General features: G+C 50.5%; 1 protein-coding gene across 3 annotated transcripts in view; it reads left to right on the top strand.

Annotated features, from left to right (window-relative positions):
* Positions 1–21,150, top strand: part of LOC117964880 (neurogenic locus notch homolog protein 1-like) — a 27,196-nt gene extending 6,046 nt beyond the window's left edge. For 2 of the 3 annotated variants that reach the window (XM_059010682.1, XM_059010681.1), the window contains exons 6-21: positions 241–366; positions 3,670–3,822; positions 5,367–5,554; positions 7,949–8,081; positions 10,014–10,259; positions 10,655–10,767; positions 10,977–11,320; positions 11,504–11,839; positions 12,134–12,333; positions 13,187–13,505; positions 13,963–14,150; positions 14,581–14,669; positions 17,083–17,212; positions 17,692–17,789; positions 18,011–18,444; positions 18,785–21,150. In XM_059010682.1, coding sequence (XP_058866665.1) covers positions 241–366; positions 3,670–3,822; positions 5,367–5,554; positions 7,949–8,081; positions 10,014–10,259; positions 10,655–10,767; positions 10,977–11,320; positions 11,504–11,839; positions 12,134–12,333; positions 13,187–13,505; positions 13,963–14,150; positions 14,581–14,669; positions 17,083–17,212; positions 17,692–17,789; positions 18,011–18,444; positions 18,785–19,343 — 3,656 coding nt within the window. In that variant the 3' untranslated portion in view covers positions 19,344–21,150. Of the gene's footprint in view, positions 1–240; positions 367–3,669; positions 3,823–5,366; positions 5,555–7,948; positions 8,082–10,013; positions 10,260–10,654; positions 10,768–10,976; positions 11,321–11,503; positions 11,840–12,133; positions 12,334–13,186; positions 13,506–13,962; positions 14,151–14,580; positions 14,670–17,082; positions 17,213–17,691; positions 17,790–18,010; positions 18,445–18,784 lie in introns of those variants that run through there. The other variant, XR_009311348.1, reaches the window with a different exon arrangement.
* The last annotated feature ends 234 nt before the right edge of the window (positions 21,151–21,384 follow it).

Below are 21,384 nucleotides of genomic sequence, written 5' to 3'. Positions count from 1 at the left end.
GAGAGAGGGGGAGAGGGGAGAAGAAGGAGAGATGGAGGGAAGAGTGAGAAAGTGAGGGTAAGAGGGAGAGAAAGAGGAGAGAGGGAGGGGAGAGAGAGGAGAAAGGGAAGGAGAGGAGATCTGAATCTTGCCCAATATGGTCTGCATTGTGTGTGTGTCAGCAGACTGGGAGTGTGAGGGCTGGGTTATTCCACAGTGCGTGTCGTGTTTAACCCCTCGCTCGCTGCCTGCACCCCTCAGGTTACACTGGCTTGCAGTGTGAGGAGGAGAGAGACCCCTGCGACAGCGCCCCCTGTGCAAACCAAGGGGACTGCAGGCGAGTGGACAGGCTGTACTACAAGTGTGTGTGTCAGCCAGGGAGCACAGGTGAGCAAGAAGAGGGAGTGAGAGAGAGAGATAGAGTGGGAGTGTGGGAGTGCGAGAGTGTTTCTGTTCATGTTAGTTTGTAGTGTGGCTCTTGCAATGTGTAGATCATTCATCCAGAACTTCAGAAATCAACCATATACACAAGTAAGACCAGAAACGGAGAAAGTCAAGCAGACAAGCATTTGGACTCTAGTGCCTTCAGTGTTATTGAAACTAGAAGAAACTGAGTCAAGCAGTCAAGCATTTGGGCTCTAGTGCCTTCAGTGTTATTGAAACTAGAAGAAACTGAGTCAAGCAGACAAGCATTTGGGCTCTAGTGCCTTCAGTGTTACTGAAACTAGAAGAAACTGAGTCAAGCAGACAAGCATTTGGGCTCTAGTGCCTTCATCAGTGTCACCGAGATTAACAGCCAATATTAAAACCATTAGGATCGATTCTCATAGCTAATTACTTCAAAGTGTTAACAGCACAGGTTTTTTTTGCAATTCTAAAGCTAACAAGCCTGTCAGTAACAGTCATCCCCCATCGCCACGGCTCTACATTCAAAATCAGAGCCACTTCATAAGCAATTCTCCAGATATGTAATATACAGACGTATGGATGTGTGGACAGACAGACGCTCCCATGTCCTCATAATGTGATCCTCTCAATAACTCACCAGCAGGGAGTGGGTTAGTTTAGCTTTGTTGGGTGTGTGTCTTTCCTGTCTGAAAACCATGCAAACAGTCTGGATGGAAGAGGACAGTGTGTTTCTAGTCAGTGCTGCTGGATGGAAGGGGACAGTGTGTTTCTAGTCAGTGCTGCTGGATGGAAGGGGACAGTGTGTTTCTAGTCAGTGCTGCTGGATGGAAGGGGACAGTGTGTTTCTAGTCAGTGCTGCTGGATGGAAGAGGACAGTGTGTTTCTAGTCAGTGCTGCTGGATGGAAGGGGACAGTGTGTTTCTAGTCAGTGCTGTGCTGGATGGAAGGGGACAGTGTGTTTCTAGTCAGTGCTGCTGGATGGAAGGGGACAGTGTGTTTCTAGTCAGTGCTGTGCTGGATGGAAGGGGACAGTGTGTTTCTAGTCAGTGCTGCTGGATGGAAGAGGACAGTGTGTTTCTAGTCAGTGCTGCTGGATGGAAGAGGACAGTGTGTTTCTAGTCAGTGCTGCTGGATGGAAGGGGACAGTGTGTTTCTAGTCAGTGCTGCTGGATGGAAGAGGACAGTGTGTTTCTAGTCAGTGCTGTGCTGGATGGAAGGGGACAGTGTGTTTCTAGTCAGTGCTGCTGGATGGAAGGGGACAGTGTGTTTCTAGTCAGTGCTGTGCTGGATGGAAGGGGACAGTGTGTTTCTAGTCAGTGCTGCTGGATGGAAGGGGACAGTGTGTTTCTAGTCAGTGCTGCTGGATGGAAGAGGACAGTGTGTTTCTAGTCAGTGCTGCTGGATGGAAGGGGACAGTGTGTTTCTAGTCAGTGCTGCTGGATGGAAGGGGACAGTGTGTTTCTAGTCAGTGCTGCTGGATGGAAGAGGACAGTGTGTTTCTAGTCAGTGCTGCTGGATGGAAGGGGACAGTGTGTTTCTAGTCAGTGCTGCTGGATGGAAGGGGACAGTGTGTTTCTAGTCAGTGCTGCTGGATGGAAGAGGACAGTGTGTTTCTAGTCAGTGCTGCTGGATGGAAGAGGACAGTGTGTTTCTAGTCAGTGCTGCTGGATGGAAGAGGACAGTGTGTTTCTAGTCAGTGCTGCTGGATGGAAGAGGACAGTGTGTTTCTAGTCAGTGCTGCTGGATGGAAGAGGACAGTGTGTTTCTAGTCAGTGCTGCTGGATGGAAGGGGACAGTGTGTTTCTAGTCAGTGCTGCTGGATGGAAGAGGACAGTGTGTTTCTAGTCAGTGCTGCTGGATGGAAGAGGACAGTGTGTTTCTAGTCAGTGCTGCTGGATGGAAGGGGACAGTGTGTTTCTAGTCAGTGCTGCTGGATGGAAGAGGACAGTGTGTTTCTAGTCAGTGCTGCTGGATGGAAGAGGACAGTGTGTTTCTAGTCAGTGCTGCTGGATGGAAGGGGACAGTGTGTTTCTAGTCAGTGCTGCTGGTTGGAAGGGGACAGTGTGTTTCTAGTTAGTGCTGCTGGATGGAAGGGGACAGTGTGTTTCTAGTCAGTGCTGCTGGATGGAAGGGGACAGTGTGTTTCTAGTCAGTGCTGCTGGATGGAAGAGGACAGTGTGTTTCTAGTCAGTGCTGCTGGATGGAAGAGGACAGTGTGATTCTAGTCAGTGCTGCTGGATGGAAGAGGACAGTGTGTTTCTAGTCAGTGCTGCTGGATGGAAGAGGACAGTGTGTTTCTAGTTAGTGCTGCTGGATGGAAGGGGACAGTGTGTTTCTAGTCAGTGCTGCTGGATGGAAGGGGACAGTGTGTTTCTAGTCAGTGCTGCTGGATGGAAGAGGACAGTGTGTTTCTAGTCAGTGCTGCTGGATGGAAGAGGACAGTGTGTTTCTAGTCAGTGCTGCTGGATGGAAGGGGACAGTGTGTTTCTAGTCAGTGCTGCTGGATGGAAGGGGACAGTGTGTTTCTAGTCAGTGCTGCTGGATGGAAGGGGACAGTGTGTTTCTAGTCAGTGCTGCTGGATGGAAGGGGACAGTGTGTTTCTAGTCAGTGCTGCTGGATGGAAGGGGACAGTGTGTTTCTAGTCAGTGCTGCTGGATGGAAGGGGACAGTGTGTTTCTAGTAAGTGCTGCTGGATGGAAGGGGACAGTGTGTTTCTAGTCAGTGCTGCTGGATGGAAGAGGACAGTGTGTTTCTAGTCAGTGCTGCTGGATGGAAGAGGACAGTGTGTTTCTAGTCAGTGCTGCTGGATGGAAGAGGACAGTGTGTTTCTAGTCAGTGCTGCTGGATGGAAGAGGACAGTGTGTTTCTAGTCAGTGCTGCTGGATGGAAGAGGACAGTGTGTTTCTAGTCAGTGCTGCTGGATGGAAGAGGACAGTGTGTTTCTAGTCAGTGCTGCTGGATGGAAGAGGACAGTGTGTTTCTAGTCAGTGCTGCTGGATGGAAGGGGACAGTGTGTTTCTAGTCAGTGCTGTGCTGGATGGAAGGGGACAGTGTGTTTCTAGTCAGTGCTGCTGGATGGAAGAGTACAGTGTGTTTCTAGTCAGTGCTGCTGGATGGAAGAGGACAGTGTGTTTCTAGTCAGTGCTGCTGGATGGAAGAGGACAGTGTGTTTCTAGTCAGTGCTGCTGGATGGAAGGGGACAGTGTGTTTCTATTCAGTGCTGTGCTGAGTGTTCTTGTATAATGAGTCAGATTCTCTCCCTGTCATTGTTTTCCTGCCAGGCCCGCGCTGTGAGGAGCTCCTTGACAGGTGTGTCTTGAACCCGTGTCTGAACGGAGGCTCCTGTGTGGAGGGGGAGGGGGGGCTGCAGTGTGCCTGTCAGGGGGGGTACACCGGCCCGCATTGCGAGCACAGACTGGACTCCTGCAAACTCAGTGAGTACCACCAGCACCCTCAGTACAACCAGTACACTCTCAACGCACACCCAGTACACTCCCAGTACACTCCCAGTATACTCCCAGCACACTCCCAGTACAACCAGCACACTCCCAGTACACTCCCAGTATACTCCCAGCACGCTCCCAATACAACCAGCACACTCCCAGCACACTTCCAATACACTCCCAGCACAATCAGCACACTCCCAGTATAACAAGCAAACTCCAAGTACACTTCCAACACACTCAATCCCAGTACAACCAGTACACTCCCAGTATAACCAGCAAACTTAGAGTACACACAGCGCGCTCCCAATATAAGCAGCACACTCCCACTACACCCAGTGCACTCCCAGTATAACCAGTACACTGCCAGTATAAACAACTCTCAGACAGTACAACCCCCGCAATATCTGAGCCTCCGCAATACCTGAACCCCCCTGAAAGATCCGCAATACCTGAACCCCCCCAGAACCCCCACAAAACCTGAATCCCCCTGAACCCCCACAATACCTGAACCCTCCGCAATACCTGAACCCCCCTGAACCCCCACAAAACCTGAATCCCCCTGAACCCCCACAATACCTGAACCCTCCGCAATACCTGAACCCCCCTGAACCCTCCGCAATACCTGAACCCCCCCGAACCCCCGCAATACCTGAACCGCCCTGAATCCCTGCAATACCTGAACCCCACCTGAACCCTCGCAATACCTGATCCCTCCGCAATACCTGAACCCCTGCAATACCTGAACCCTCTGCAATACCTGAACCCTCCGCAATACCTGAACCCCCCCAGAACCCCCGCAATACCTGAACCACCCCTGAACCCTCGCAATACCTGAACCCCCGCTGAACACCCGCAATACCTGAACCCCAGCAATACTTGAACCCTCCGCAATACCTGAACCCCCGCAATACCTGAACCCCCTGAACCCCTGCAATACCTGAACCCCCCCAGAACCCCTGCAATACCTGAACCCCCCTGAACCCCCACAATACGTGAACCCCCTGAACCCCCGCAATACCTGAACCCTCCGCAATACCTGAACCCCCCCTGAACCCCTGCAATACCTGAACCCCCCTGAACCCCCACAATACCTGAACCCCCCGCAATACCTGAACCCCCCCTGAACCCCTGCAATACCCGAACCCCTGCAATACCTGAACCCACACAATGTCTGAACCCCTGCAATACCTGAACCCACACAATACCTGAACCCCTGCAATACCTGAACCCCCCCCCAGAACCACCGCAATACCTGAACCCCCCTGCAGCAAAGAGGATCTGAACAGCAAAGGAATACACTAATTTACAGAACTGTAATATTACTGGAACTGTAATATTACATACCGCACGATTCTACCTTAAAAAGTAAATTAAACCAAAAAACGAAACCATATAAAAACACATGTACCATCTAAAACAATCTGATCTGTGTCCACATATAGAGGAAGCAACAATCACGTGTATACAGTTACTATCACTTCCAGTGTTCAGACTTTGAAAGTCAATCTGAACGTCCTGTTTCTCCTCTCCAGGCGCGGAGCGTACCATTGTGTGTCTGAATGGGGGGCGCTGTGTGGACTCCCCCACCTCTCCTCATTGCCTGTGTCCGGAAGGGTTTGGGGGCAGCGCCTGTCAGGACCCTGTGGACCCTTGTGAGAGGGGACCCTGCCTCAACGAGGGGGTGTGCACCCCGCAGGGCAAAACTGGATACACCTGCCAGGTAACACTGCACCCCCAGGCTAGTCCCTTATAGCAGAGTCCTATAGTGAAAGCATGGTAAAGCATAGGGAAGCATTGTAAAGCACAGAGAGGTCTGGTAAAGCATAGTGAAGCATTGTAAAGCACAGAGAGGTCTGGTAAAGCATAGGGAAGCATTGTAAAGCACAGAGAGGTCTGGTAAGCATAGGGAAGCATTGTAAAGCACAGAGAGGTATGGTAAAGCATAGGCAAGCATTGTAAAGCACAGAGAGGTGTGGTAAAGCATAGGGAAGCATTGTAAAGCACAGAGAGGTGTGGTAAAGCATAGGGAAGCATTGTAAAGCACAGAGAGGTCTGGTAAAGCATATGGAAGCATTGTAAATCACAGAGAGGTGTGGTAAAGCATAGGGAAGCATTGTAAAGCACAGAGAGGTGTGGTAAAGCATAGGCAAGCATTGTAAAGCACAGAGAGGTCTGGTAAAGCATATGGAAGCATTGTAAAGCACAGAGAGGTGTGGTAAAGCATAGGGAAGCATTGTAAAGCACAGAGAGGTATGGTAAAGCATAGGCAAGCATTGTAAAGCACAGAGAGGTGTGGTAAAAAATAGGGAAGCATTGTAAAGCACAGAGAGGTATGGTAAAGCATAGGCAAGCATTGTAAAGCACAGAGAGGTCTGGTAAAGCATAGGCAAGCATTGTAAAGCACAGAGAGGTCTGGTAAAGCATATTAAAAAACAAACCATGGTAAACTAACCCTTATAAAAGTGTCCCATAATAAAAGCACAGCAAAGTGAATAAGACACAGTAAAAGCATGGTAAAGTGTAATAAAGCACAGATAAAGCATGGCTTTATCTGGATAATACCCTTGCCTGAGGGGTACATTAACTTTCAATAGATTACCAGGAAATAAAAAAGTACCGGCATAAATGCCTTTTCACCTGGACAGATATCCTTGAGCCACCTAATGTTCAAGTTTTAAACCACAAACAGCTGTTTCTATGAGTTTGTTTTTTTCCTTTTCATTGTGAAATTTCTCAATCGTGAAACCATTTCTCATGTCTACGGTCTCATTACTAGAAAAAAATACTTTCTATTTGAACATTGGGATTGTCGTAGCTGTGAAATACCCCCTCCTGTCCGAAATGAGCGTTTCTTTTTAATTGTATTGCTATGCGCCCCTGCTACAGAACTGTCCCCTTCACTTTTGAAACCAAAGTTACATCACTGGTCTAAACTCCTGGAATGTGAGCAGAGTGTGCTCCAGAGCCTCTGATTCCGTGCCTGCACGGCTTCAGCACTGCCTGATGCACAAGGCCAGGAAGCTCTCTGTCTCCCTGTCTCCCAGTGCTGCTGCTTCACCGCCTCTAACTGCTCTCTGTCTCCCTGTCTCCCAGTGCTGCTGCATCACCGCCTCTAACTGCTCTCTGTCTCCCTGTCTCCCAGTGCTGCTGCATCACCGCCTCTAACTGCTCTCTGTCTCCCTGTCTCCCAGTGCTGCTGCATCACCGCCTCTAACTGCTCTCTGTCTCCCACTGCTGCTGCATCACCGCCTCTAACTGCTCTCTGTCTCCCTGTCTCCCAGTGCTGCTGCATCACCGCCTCTAACTGCTCTCTGTCTCCCTGTCTCCCAGTGCTGCTGCTTCACCGCCTCTAACTGCTCTCTGTCTCCCTGTCTCCCAGTGCTGCTGCATCACCGCCTCTAACTGCTCTCTGTCTCCCTGTCTCCCAGTGCTGCTGCATCACCGCCTCTAACTGCTCTCTGTCTCCCTGTCTCCCAGTGCTGCTGCATCACCGCCTCTAACTGCTCTCTGTCTCCCTGTCTCCCAGTGCTGCTGCTTCACCGCCTCTAACTGCTCTCTGTCTCCCTGTCTCCCAGTGCTGCTGCTTCACCGCCTCTAACTGCTCTCTGTCTACCTGTCTCCCAGTGCTGCTGCATCACTGCCTCTAACTGCTCTCTGTCTCCCTGTCTCCCAGTGCTGCTGCATCACTGCCTCTAACTGCTCTCTGTCTCCCTGTCTCCCAGTGCTGCTGCATCACTTCCTCTAACTGCTCTCTGTCTCCCTGTCTCCCAGTGCTGCTGCTTCACCTCCTCTAACTGCTCTCTGTCTCCCTGTCTCCCAGTGCTGCTGCCTCACCGCCTCTAACTGCTCTCTGTCTCCCTGTCTCCCAGTGCTGCTGCATCACCGCCTCTAACTGCTCTCTGTCTCCCTGTCTCCCAGTGCTGCTGCTTCACTGCCTCTAACTGCTCTCTGTCTCCCTGTCTCCCAGTGCTGCTGCCTCACCACCTCTAACTGCTCTCTGTCTCCCTGTCTCCCAGTGCTGCTGCCTCACCACCTCTAACTGCTCTCTGTCTCCCTGTCTCCCAGTGCTGCTGCCTCACCACCTCTAACTGCTCTCTGTCTCCCTGTCTCCCAGTGTGCAGCTGGCTTCACTGGTTCTAACTGCTCCAGTGCTGTGGATGAGTGTCTCTCTCAGCCCTGTCAGAACGGAGGCAGCTGTGTGGATCGCATCAACTCCTTCCAGTGTGTGTGCCCTGAGGGGACCAGCGGTGAGTCTGACAGACCCTCCCCTCTCCCCATCCTCCCCCCACACCCCTCCATCCACCCTCCACCACCCTCCCTCCCTTCTTCAATCACATGACTGGCATTTTGTAAATTGTGTTAAAAAGAATTCAGCCTGGATACCCAAGTTGTTGCTACAGAGCTTACCCAAGTGTATCACACAGTACTGCACCAACACTTCTGTCAGTCTTGTAACTGTGAACTGAAGCGTGCGTCTACGTTGTATCCTGATTCAAGGATTGCCAAAAACATTAGCTGTGGCCATACCAAAACCGAAGCCTTGATATAAAGAGTGCTATCGCTGCTGTCAATGGAGTTAGCGGATATCCTTCACAGTCAAGATGGACTCTACTTCTCAATCTCCACGGACACATCAAACAAAGGTAACGTAAAAACCTTTCCCTTGTCCCTGAGATACTGGACACCTGAACCAGGTGTGCAAGACAAACTGTTAGACCTCTACGAAGAAAGTGAGGAGACTGCAGAATCAATCACCAACACTCTCCTTCAAAAACTCACAAACTAGACTTGGCTAAAGTCTTTTTCTTTAGCGCTGACAATGCAAATGTTAACTGTGGCAGGCGGAGATCTGTGTACCAGAACCTGTAAAAAAGAATGAAAATATTTTACCTGCCAACTGGTGCACAATGCAGTGAAACATTGAGACACTTTATCACTGAATCACTTCAGCAGCTCTGCTTAGAGAGTGGCCGCGCTGAAGGACATGTTTCAGTTTGTGGACATGGAGTATGCTGCTTTGCTACGTCACGTCCCAACACGTTGGTTGAGTCTTTTCCCAGCTGTGAACAGACTGGTTAACACTAGGCAAGCTGTCAAGTTTACCGAATTGTATGATGTTTCTGTCGAAAATCTGGAGAAATAGTTTGACTTTTCCACTAGCGGCTACTTGTACATCATTCAGTGCTTGAATATCAGCAGAGAGAAGAAGCTGGAGTTCAGGGATCTGTCTGCAGCCGTAACAGGAATGAATCTCCAGAGCACCGTGGACCTGGATGAGCTCTGCAGTGAACTTGAAGCTGGAGAAAAGCACAGCTGGGGATCTCTGTGCTCAGGTGCTGAGCAATAAGAGCGATGGTGCTAATCTTCTTAACATGAAGAAGCTGGTTTCATTGGTGCTCAGTATTGCAGTCAGCAACGCTTACACAGAGCGTGGTGCGTGGATTGGCGTGAGGAATCAAAGCAGGATTGAGCTGCAAATGTCTCGATTTTTCACTCTTGCTATCTGGTCACCCTGTGTCCATCCTGCTGTGCTCTGAAAGCTTTTTCACAAGGTGACTCGCTGTCGGATTGTTCCTGGTTTTTCACAGCTACAGACTGGAATGGTTTTGTTTCAGGTGTCACTAGAACCTCACGACTCGTCTCTGAATGTGGAGCGGTCGTAGGTATCGCCCGAGCTCGGCTCTACAGGCATTGTTTGAAGCACATTTTTACAGAATAGCAAATGCATCCTTTCTATTGAGGTTTTATCCCATTTATTGTAATCCTGGCTAGGTTGGACTCCAGACCTCACTCCCATAGAGGGGAATGGGCAGGATAACACAGTCAAATAGTTAGTTCCAGATTTTGATTGGTGGATTGATGGTACAGAATTTGGAATACCCGCAGTGCTTTTGCTCACAGAGACTGTACTGCTTGTTTGAAGCTTCCTGAAGCATGTAGCTATTCCTGCCTAGATGGCTGTAGCTGGTTATGTGCTCTAGTAGTTCCCCACAGAAATAAAATTCATATTCTTTACTGTTATTTGTGGCTTTCTTTTGTAAGATCATAATTTTGGTCTTGTTTAAATTTAATTTCAGTGACCATGTTTTGTAGTTTTGGTCTAAAAAGTTTACGCTCTGTTGTAAGCCCTCTCTCTCTCTCTCTCTCTCTCTCTCTCTCTCTCTCTCTCTCTGTTCTAGGCTCTCTCTGTGAGGTCGACCATGATGACTGTGACCCCTTGACCTCTGAACCCCTGTGTTTTCACGGGGGGGTCTGCGTGGACAGGGTCGGAGGTCATGACTGCCTGTGCCCCACTGGCTTTGTGGGGTCTCGCTGCGAAGGTGACGTCAACGAGTGTCTGTCCAACCCCTGTGTCCAGCCGGGGACATTGAGCTGTGTCCCCGGGGTCAACCAGTACCACTGCCTCTGCAGGACTGGGTATACTGGTGAGTACACTGAGGACCATTCACACACGCTCACTGCAGGACTAAGTCACTCTCTGTTTCAATGTCACTGTGTTTGTGAGGGTCACTCTGTTTCAGGGTCACTGTGTGTGTGAGGGTCACTCTGTTTCAGTGTCACTGTTTGTGAGGGTCACTCTGTTTCAGAGTCACTGTATGAGGGTCACTTTGTTTCAGTGTCACTGTGTTTGTGAGGGTCACTCTGTTTCAGGGTCACAGTGTGTGAGGGTCACTCTGTTTCAGAGTCACTGTGTTTTTGAGGGTCACTCTGTTTCAGGTTCACAGTGTGTGAGGGTCACTGTGTGTGAGGGTCACTGTGTTTGTGAGGGTCACTGTGTTTGTGAGGGTCACTCTCTTATCTCCTGTCTGTTTCTTCCCAGGCCAGCACTGTGAGTCTGTGATTGACAGCTGTCAATCAGCCCCCTGTCAGAATGGAGGCGCGTGCACTGTGGAGCCAGGGACACCCCTGGGGTACAACTGCCAGTGCACACAGGTGAGAGTGTGGAGGGGAGGAGAGAGAGGAGGATGGACAGGGTCCATTTTAGGACTACTTTTTATCATGGATAAAAAATAAGGAATTGAGAGAGAGAAACCAAGGTACAAGGGGACAAACATAGATATGATGATGATGATGATGATGATGATGATGATGATGATGATGATGATGATGATGATCCTCCACTCTCTCCGCTCTCTCCTCAGGGTTTCTCTGGCTCGGACTGCAGTACCTCCCTCCTCCAGCCCCCCTCCCCCTGCCTCTCGCAGCCCTGCCGGTCGGGAGGCACCTGTGTGCCAGTGCGGGGTTCGCCCTTTGCATTCCGCTGCTTGTGCACCCCCAAATACAGTGGAGCACACTGCGAGAGCAACAGAGAGGGGGAGGGGGCACACACACACCTCTCCCCTCTCACCTCTGACCCCTGGACACTCTGCCCCCCCGGTCTGGGCTGCCCTCGGAAGTTCAGGGATGGGAGATGCGATGCAGAGTGCGCTGGAGCAGAGTGTCTGAGAGACGGGTTCGACTGCCTGACAGACAGCGCCGCCTGCGAGTGAGGGAGGGAGGGGGGAGGGAGAGAGGCAGAAGGAGAGGGAGGAGGGAGTGCACTGGAGTGTATGTTTATGTGAACTGCGTCTCTTTGTCTGTCTGTGAGTGTGACTGTCATTGATGCAAAAGTAAAACCTGAACTCACAATTGCTACGTCTCCTAAATACCATGTCTCCCCTCTCTGCAGCCCCCGCTATGTGCAGTACTGTCGGGATCACTATGGGAACGGACACTGTGAGTCGGGGTGTCGCAGTGGCCCCTGTGGCTGGGACGGAGTGGATTGTTTTGGGGGTGCGCCCCGTGGTGTTGAGGGCTCCCTGGTGCTCCTGACCCCCTTGTCTGTGGGGGAGGTGCTGAAGGGGAACCTCTCTTTGCTGTGGGGTCTCAGCGCTGTGCTCAGGACAGGGGTGAGGATGATGGGGACCCCGCGACCCTCTGACCCCCGCCGCGACCTCCGTGACCTCCGTGACCTCCATGACCTGCCGGGGTCAGGGCCGGGGCAGGAGGAGGATGATGTTACTGGGTGAGAGTTAACAGTGTGCTTGTGCTGCACTGCTTCATTGTTCTGTGAGGACAGAGTGGAGCCGTACGGGTCTCACTTCACATGCTTGCAGGCTTCTGGAGACCCGCTTATCCAGCTGTCATGAAACATGGTATTAACGTTATTTAGCAGAAGTTACTGAGAATATCAGGCTCCGAGGATATAGGGGGTATCTGTCTGTATGTCACACTTCAAATGTTTGCACATAAAACTCTCTCTCTCTCTCTCTCTCTCTCTCTCTCTCTCTCTCTCTCTCTCTCTCTCTCTCTCTCTCAGCTCCTTGGTTCTGATTCAGGTTGATAATCGTCCCTGCTCTCTGGTCCCTGATTCCTGTTTCCACATGGCTGAACAGGCTGCCCACTTCCTTTCTGCAGTGATGTCACAGGGGGGCGGGATCCTCCCAGAACTCCCCTTCCCACTGACAGCAGTGCAGGGTGTGGGGGGGATGGGCGAGGGTGAGGCCGAGGAGGACGAAGGTGAGGAAACCAACACAGCTACTCAAAGACCTACTAACTCAACAACTCAACCTACTAACGCAACAACTCAACCTACTAACTCAACAACTCAACCTACAAACTCAACAACTCAACCTACTAACTCAACAACTCAACCTACTAACTCAACAATTCAACCTACTAACTCAACAATTCAACCTACTAACTCAACAACTAAACCTACTAACTCAACAACTCAATCTACTAACTCAACAACTCAACCTACTAACTCAACAACTCAACCTACTAACTCAACAACCAAACAGCTGGAACAAAACCTAGGAGGGTCACTGACCCTCCAGGACCGCTGCCCCGTCACATATCCCCCCCCTACTCTGCCACACTCTATACAAAAAAGAAGCTTTTGTCACACCTGAAAATGTTGTTATGAATTCAGTAACTCTCATCATCAGAAATGAACTGTTTGCTGGCTTTTGAGCATTTCATTCACTTCTGCTCTCCTTGTTCTCTTGTGAGCTACAAAGAGAGCCCTAATTATAACACACACACATACAAGTATATTTCAGAAATACAAGCAAGGAGTACAGACTGCAGTCTCCCAAAACGTCAAGCCTGGCTTGTTTGTTAACTGACTCTCTGCTCTGCTACTGAACCACACTGAATTCGCTTACACAGCAACGATGCCCAATGAGAAATGTTTACCCACATGTGTGACAGTGGAGCGGTGCGAGCAAGCATCCAATTCCAAGACTGGAAGCAATATGCAGGGGCCTTTGAGGCTCGGAGCCCTATGCGGTCTCATAGGCTGCATAGGCCTGAGGCCGCCCTGCTTGACTGTGCCGTGCTGTGATTCCTGTCTCCCTCTCCCCCCCAGACCCCCCTCTCTCTGACCCCCCCTCTCTCTGGCTCTGGGTTGCTATTGGCATGGCCGCCGCGCTGGGCCTCACAGTGGCAGCCATCGTGATCGGGGTGAAGGTCATCGCCCCCCGCAGGCGTGGTGGAGAACTGCCGGTAGTGCGCAGCCAGCACAGACAGGGCGGCGCAGTGCACGACAGGGACCACCAGGGGGCAGTGTGGAACAGCAGCAGCAGCACAGGACTGACTCGGAGCAAGAAGCAGAACGGGAAAAAACAGGGAAAGAATTCCGGGAGGAAGAGGAGGGAGCCGCTGGGAGAGGATGCCATCGGGCTGCGGTGAGGAAAGGCGCTATATAATACTGAGAATGTAATACTGGGCTTTATATAGTGTGGTCCTGCCAGCATTGCCCTGTGTACAGTGCAGTACAGCGATGCTCTGCCCACGCTGGGTAGCTGCTGTAGTTCTGTACAAGGTTTATAGTGTTATATAGTGCGGTCATGTGAGCACTGCCAAGCACACAACAGGTAATGATAGTGTAAGACAATATAAAACCCTGTACAGAACTACAGCAGCTACCCACCATGGTGTCTATATAAAGTGCTGATCTAGTGCGCTGGCATTGCCTGCTGTGTGCTGGGCAGAGCCTCACTGTGCTGTACTGCACACAGGGCAATGCTGGCGGGACCGCACTATATAACACTAATATAAAACCCTGTACAGAACTACAGCAGCTACACCGTGTCTGTATGAAGTTCTAACCTGGTTTGTTTTTGTCTGTTTCTTGAACCCCAGTCCTTTGCGTCACAGTCCCGATTACGGAGAGGAAGTGGATATTACCCATAGTTCCCTGGAGGAGGGGCCTCAGGGAGACAGGACATTACATCCCGAGGAGGACGATGACGGCATCCGGGACCACCGACCCCTGGGGCAGAAGCACTTCCAGGGCACATATGATATCCCACAATCCCCTGGGGGCCAGGGTAGGCCACCATTACATCACCCGATATCCTTAACCAGGGCCTTGAGATGCATTGTCTCTCCTCACATATAGAGTAACATGTACAGATGACCATGTGCTTATAGTAAATGATTGTGTACAGATGACCATGTGCTTATAGTAAATGATTGTGTACAGATGACCCTGCCTCTTTGACTTCGTCTTGTGAGTGTTAGACACTACAACCCCAATATCAGCACTGTTTTCGAAATGATTAGTTTATAGAGAGTTATGATTATTTAGATAAATTCTCAGACTTTACAGCAGTCTGGAGCAAAAAGCTCAGGTTGTTATTGCTTTCCTTTGCTATAAATATGTGTGACATCATGGCTGAATGCGATGACTGAAGGTCTGCAGTGACGGAGGGTTTGTGTCTCAGTGCTGTGTTTGATATTCTTCTCCTCTTGTTCTAGATGGTGGTCTGCGGAGTGCTCTGCACGGCGCTGCTTCTGAGTTCAACTGCAGCTCTGATTGGACCAGCTCCAGAACTGCACTGTGCCAGGTACTTCAACACACTGCGAGGAACCTACCAACACAGTGCACAGAGTGGAGAGACCCACACTGCACAGAGTGCAGAGATCCACACTGCACAGAGTGCAGAGACCCACACTGCACAGAGTGCAGAGATCCACACTGCACAGAGTGTAGAGATCCACACTACACAGAGTGTAGAGATCCACACTACACAGAGTGCAGAGATCCACACTACACAGAGTGCAGAGATCCACACTGCACAGAGCACTAGAGTGCAGAGATCCACACTGCACAGAGTGTAGAGATCCACACTACACAGAGTGTAGAGATCCACACTACACAGAGTGTAGAGATCCACACTACACAGAGTGCAGAGATCCACACTGCACAGAGCACTAGAGTGCAGAGATCCACACTGCACAGAATGTAGAGATCCACACTACACAGAGTGTAGAGATCCACACTACACAGAGTGCAGAGATCCACACTACACAGAGCACTAGAGTGCAGAGATCCACACTGCACAGAGTGTAGAAATCCACACTACACAGAGTGCATAGATCCACACTGCACCTCACACCCTGTTCTTATTGAAGCCTCGGAGCTGTGCTCTCTCTCCTCTCTCTCCTCACACCCTGTTCTTATTGAAGCCTCGGAGCTGTGCTCTCTCTCCTCTCTCTCCTCACACCCTGTTCTTATTGAAGGCCTCGGAGCTGTGCTCTCTCTCCTCTCTCTCCTCACACCCTGTTCTTATTGAAGCCTCAGAGCTGTGCTCTCTCTCCTCTCTCTCCTCACACCCTGTTCTTATTGAAGCCTCGGAGCTGTGCTCTCTCTCCTCTCTCTCCTCACACCCTGTTCTTATTGAAGCCTCAGAGCTGTGCTCTCTCTCCTCTCTCTCCTCACACCCTGTTCTTATTGAAGCCTCAGAGCTGTGCTCTGCCTCCTCTCTCTCCTCACACCCTGTTCTTATTGAAGGCCTCGGAGCTGTGCTCTGCCTCCTCTCTCTCCTCACACCCTGTTCTTATTGAAGGCCTCGGAGCTGTGCTCTGCCTCCTCTCTCTCCTCACACCCTGTTCTTATTGAAGCCTCGGAGCTGTGCTCTCTCTCCTCTCTCTCCTCACACCCTGTTCTTATTGAAGCCTCAGAGCTGTGCTCTCTCTCCTCTCTCTCCTCACACCCTGTTCTTATTGAAGCCTCGGAGCTGTGCTCTCTCTCCTCTCTCTCCTCACACCCTGTTCTTATTGAAGGCCTCAGAGCTGTGCTCTGCCTCCTCTCTCTCCTCACACCCTGTTCTTATTGAAGCCTCAGAGCTGTGCTCTGCCTCCTCTCTCTCCTCACACCCTGTTCTTATTGAAGCCTCAGAGCTGTGCTCTGCCTCCTCTCTCTCCTCACACCCTGTTCTTATTGAAGCCTCAGAGCTGTGCTCTGCCTCCTCTCTCTCCTCACACCCTGTTCTTATTGAAGCCTCAGAGCTGTGCTCTCTCTCCTCTCTCTCCTCACACCCTGTTCTTATTGAAGCCTCAGAGCTGTGCTCTGCCTCCTCTCTCTCCTCACACCCTGTTCTTATTGAAGCCTCAGAGCTGTGCTCTGCCTCCTCTCTCTCCTCACACCCTGTTCTTATTGAAGCCTCTGAGCTGTGCTCTGCCTCCTCTCTCTCCTCACACCCTGTTCTTATTGAAGGCCTCGGAGCTGTGCTCTCTCTCCTCTCTCTCCTCACACCCTGTTCTTATTGAAGCCTCGGAGCTGTGCTCTCTCTCCTCTCTCTCCTCACACCCTGTTCTTATTGAAGGCCTCGGAGCTGTGCTCTCTCTCCTCTCTCTCCTCACACCCTGTTCTTATTGAAGCCTCAGAGCTGTGCTCTGCCTCCTCTCTCTCCTCACACCCTGTTCTTATTGAAGGCCTCGGAGCTGTGCTCTGCCTCCTCTCTCTCCTCACACCCTGTTCTTATTGAAGCCTCAGAGCTGTGCTCTGCCTCCTCTCTCTCCTCACACCCTGTTCTTATTGAAGCCTCAGAGCTGTGCTCTCTCTCCTCTCTCTCCTCACACCCTGTTCTTATTGAAGGCCTCAGAGCTGTGCTCTGCCTCCTCTCTCTCCTCACACCCTGTTCTTATTGAAGCCTCGGAGCTGTGCTCTGCCTCCTCTCTCTCCTCACACCCTGTTCTTATTGAAGCCTCAGAGCTGTGCTCTCTCTCCTCTCTCTCCTCACACCCTGTTCTTATTGAAGCCTCAGAGCTGTGCTCTCTCTCCTCTCTCTCCTCACACCCTGTTCTTATTGAAGCCTCAGAGCTGTGCTCTCTCTCCTCTCTCTCCTCACACCCTGTTCTTATTGAAGGCCTCGGAGCTGTGCTCTCTCTCCTCTCTCTCCTCACACCCTGTTCTTATTGAAGCCTCAGAGCTGTGCTCTGCCTCCTCTCTCTCCTCACACCCTGTTCTTATTGAAGGCCTCGGAGCTGTGTTCTGCTGACTGCGAGGGGGTAACAGCGCTGATCACAGCCACCCGGCTCTGTGCGGAGAGCAGAGTGAGAGAGCTGCTGCAGAGAGGAGCGGAGGTGAACAGGACTGACCACAGAGGTGAGAGTGAGCGAGCGTGAGAGAATGATAATAAGAGTGAGAGTGTGATGGAGTGAGAGAGTGTGTGAGAAAGAGTGTGTCAGAGTGTCTTGGAGGAGAGCAGAGTGAGAGAGCTGCAGCAGGGAGGAGCCTTTGTAAACAGGACTAACCTAAGAGGTGAGAGTGAGAGTGAGAGTGAGAGTGTCAGTGTGAGTAGTGGACAGGACTGACCACAGAGGTGAGAGAGTGTGTGAGTGTGAGAGAGTGAGTGGGCATGTCTCTGCTATTTGTGTTCATGTCTGTGTGCTTTCTGATTTCCCCGTTACTGTGTTTCCACTTGTTTAATGAAAGATGAAGAGCTAATAATATAGAAGGATCCTGTATATAACTGCATTTCACTCCTCCTCCTCCTCCTCCCCTCCCTCTCTCCTCCTAACCCCCTCTCCCCTCTCTTCTCCTCCCCCCTCCCCCTCTATCCTCCCCCCCCCCCTCCCTCTCAGGCAGGTCTGCTCTCCACTGGTCCTCTGTAGTGAATAACCCCTCTGCAGCTCGCACCCTGCTCCAGCACGGGGCAGCTATAGACCTGCAGGACTGCAAGGTGAGGGGCAGGCAGGCGGGAGTCACACCAACACTGCATTATATTCCAGGGGAAGGATTGTGCACTTTTATTTATATTAAGAAAAAGACACAATTGAAGCTTCTTACTCTTATATTATGAAAATGTATCCCTTTAAATATTGTTGTTGTTGGGGGAATCAAAGCTTGACCCTGCACTGTGTTGTGAATGGTTTAACCCGCCACCTCCTCTTTTCCACTCAGGGTGAGACGCCCCTCTTCCTGGCAGCCAGGGAGGGAAGCTATGACACCGCTAGGCTCCTCCTCCAGGGAGGGGCCAATCAGGAGCTGCCAGATCACAGGGGGTGGCTCCCACGTCACATGGCCCAGGAGCGCTCACATTACGACATCATCAGGCTGCTATTGGCTGCTGCTGGGGGTCAAGGCCCACCAATCAAGAAACCCCCTTGCCACCAGGGAACTACAAATGGACTACAAAACAAGATGGCTGCCACTGGGGGCGGTGGAAATTTTCTGTATAATTTTGGCTGGCAGGAGCCTTATAATTACCCACAATCCTCCTGTGGGGCTGAGTATGGGCGGCCCTACAATATTCACGGCAGGAGTGCTTCCTTTTCCGGGGTCATAGGTCACCATCAGAGCTTTGCGCACCCGGGAGCGAGGATTCACAGCCGTGAGTAAGTGTGCCGTGCGAATGGCAGTGTCCTCGGGGTCAGCGCTGCCACGTGGAGTGCACGGGGGGGTCATGTGATTGGGTTCGAATCCTGTTGCCAGTCTGTGGCCCACAGGTGGCGCTCTTTGAACTAGCTGCTCCCTTGGGGTTAGGGAGTGGAAAGTTTGATTTGGGGAGGTGTCTAAGTTTTACCTTGACTGAGCGTTGTGCAGTGGACTCAGATGGATACTGCATTGATCTCTATGAGAGACAGGGTCAGATGGATACTGCATTAATCTCTGAGGGTGAACTGTATGTATTGCCTGTCCTGTGTTTGATCTTCTCTCTCCTCCTTCTCCTCTCAGGGAGTGGGCAGCTCTCCGCAGTGGCAGGCTCTCCCCTCAGCACTGGGCGCAGCCTCACAGCCAATCAGTGACCGCCCTGGTGAGCCCCAGAATCCATGGAAAGTCCTCTCGACCAATCGACACGCTGCAGGAAGTGACCTCAGAGGCCGAGGAGGAAACCGGAAGTTCTGCCTCCCCTGGGGGACGCCAGGCCCAAAACCAAAAACAGGAAGAGACGCCTCACTTCCTGTACTCCCATGAGCAAATGCGGCCAACAGGGCGGCAGAGATCGTTTTCCTGTAACCAGAATGCATTGCGGCGCTATAATGTCACGCCTGGCCATCCTCTTGACCAATCAGCAGGCTCAACTCCAAGCCCTGCCTCTCCGGTGACGGTAGCCAATGGGAATGCTGAAGCCCGTTGTCTGAGTCCCTCCCCTGCGTCATCTGACCAATGGGGGAAGAGTTCGTCCAAAAAAGGGGAGAGCAACAGCCAATCAGATTGCAAGGTTGAAGTGGAAGGCAGTAACTGTGCTGGGGGGAAGATAGCCAGGACAGAGCAGGCACATATTGCGAATTGAAGACCAGCTTTGAGAACAGCGATGGGCAACATATAGCACGGCTTACAAGCTGGTAATATAAAGACCCTGTCTGCTCTGCTTAGCTTAAACACCATGGGGCTGATTCACCTGCTATAGCACTGTCAATAGCGTGTACAACATGGGACTGATTCACCTGCTATAGCACTGTCAATAGAATGTACACAATGGGACTGATTCACCTGCTATAGCACTGTCAATAGCGTGTACAACATGGGACTGATTCACCTGCTATAGCACTGTCAATAGAATGTACACAATGAGACTGATTCACCTGCTATAGCACTGTCAATAGCGTGTACACCATGGGACTGATTCACCTGCTATAGCACTGTCAATAGGATGTACACAATGAGACTGATTCACCTGCCATAGCACTGTCAATAGGGTGTACACCATGGGACTGATTCACCTGCCATAGCACTGTCAATAGGATGTACACAATGGGACTGATTCACCTGCCATTGCACTGTCAATAGGGATAGCATATTTTTCTTACATCTTTAGAGTTTGGTAAGACCTATTTTAGTAGAACTGTTTCGTCTGGGTCCATTCCAACAATACTAAGAAGCTCGAGTCTGCTTGTAGGATTGTATTGAGTGACTGGAATTGGGATTCTACTGGTGATAACCTTCTTAGTCGCTCCTCTCTTAAACCACACAGTGGCAGCAGGTCCTGTTTTATTCTTGCTCACTTCTATGTTTTGCATTCACTGTGCTCTACCTTTGTGTTAATCTGCTCTGAATCTCCTCATCTCTTCAGTGTGTGGGGATTCTTTCTTTGGAACAGCCTTGGGGTTCCGGAACGCTCTTCCGGATTCCATTGTGTCGCTGTTGAGCCTCTCTGGATTTAAAACTGCTGTTCTGTGCTTGAGATGATCTTGTTTAAGTTGTAATGAAACAGATTTATGCATGTTAGAAATCGCTAATGTTCAATCACACACATTCACCTTGGTTCAGGCCTCTAAGCACACACTAGAAAATAAAACCTGACATACCAAAAAGTCGAGCAAACCTGTTCCATTTATTCACACATCACAGTTAGTGCACACAGCATTGTACAGCACGCAAGTTAATAGGTTGTACATGTAATATTATTGACCTGGTCTGTCTCTCTCTAGCTCCACTCCTCAGTCCTAACCCAGTCTCTCATATACTCTTTGTAATCCCCACCTGCCTGCTTGTTATTGCAGTCCAGGCTGCGGTGTGCTGCTTTGCTGTGGTTGCCTGTGGATACAAGGGCTCCTTCCTGTTCTATACTGACCCTGCTTCCTGTGAAACAGCATGCTGCTGTGTGTGTTCCCCTCACCCTTCATTCCAGCTCCTGCAGGCTCTGCAAAGAAAAGGAAACAGTGCACTCACCTGGTTCACTTTCACCACAAGTTCACTGCACTGTCTTTACTTTTCATTCTACACCTCTGAAGAAAGGCGTTTGTCCAAAACGTCCTGAAATAAATGTTTTTTGAATCCTGTTAAACCTTTTGTCTACGCAGGTCTCTCTTTGTATCAGTGCTGCACTGTTGAGCTGTACCTGTGCTGACCCTGCCTGTGGGCACACAGTGAATAAACTAAACTAAACTGTTCGGACAGACAAACTGTTTTAAAAGAAAGTGTATTCATGTATGTGTTTGTGTTGTAATCCCCATAGCCAGCCTACAGCATGTGACTGATCTGCTTCACTGCAGCGTATCATTATTAGTAAAACATCATTATTGTGTTTTCTGTCTTAAGTTGTATTAATTTATTACCATGTATCTGTGTGTTTTTAATTGTATAAATTGTAACTGGTGGCGCTGTCCTTGTCTATTTCTTTCATATGCACTATAATACCAGGCATTACACTGAGTACAATTTCTCCATGTGTGTACCCGTGCTATTAAAACATGCCATGCAGTGTTCTCTGTGCTGCACGGGGCTGCATTACTACAGCACTGTAATACTGAGCAGCAACTTACTTACATGGACATCTTCAAAGATTATGCTTATTTCACAAATGGCATAAATGGCATTTACTGAAAAATACA

Source organism: Acipenser ruthenus, chromosome 41, assembly GCF_902713425.1.
Source record: "Acipenser ruthenus chromosome 41, fAciRut3.2 maternal haplotype, whole genome shotgun sequence".
In the NCBI taxonomy this organism is placed as follows: domain Eukaryota; kingdom Metazoa; phylum Chordata; class Actinopteri; order Acipenseriformes; family Acipenseridae; genus Acipenser; species Acipenser ruthenus.
Note: the sequence above shows the minus strand (reverse complement) of the source record. Positions and strands in the feature narration are given on the sequence as shown.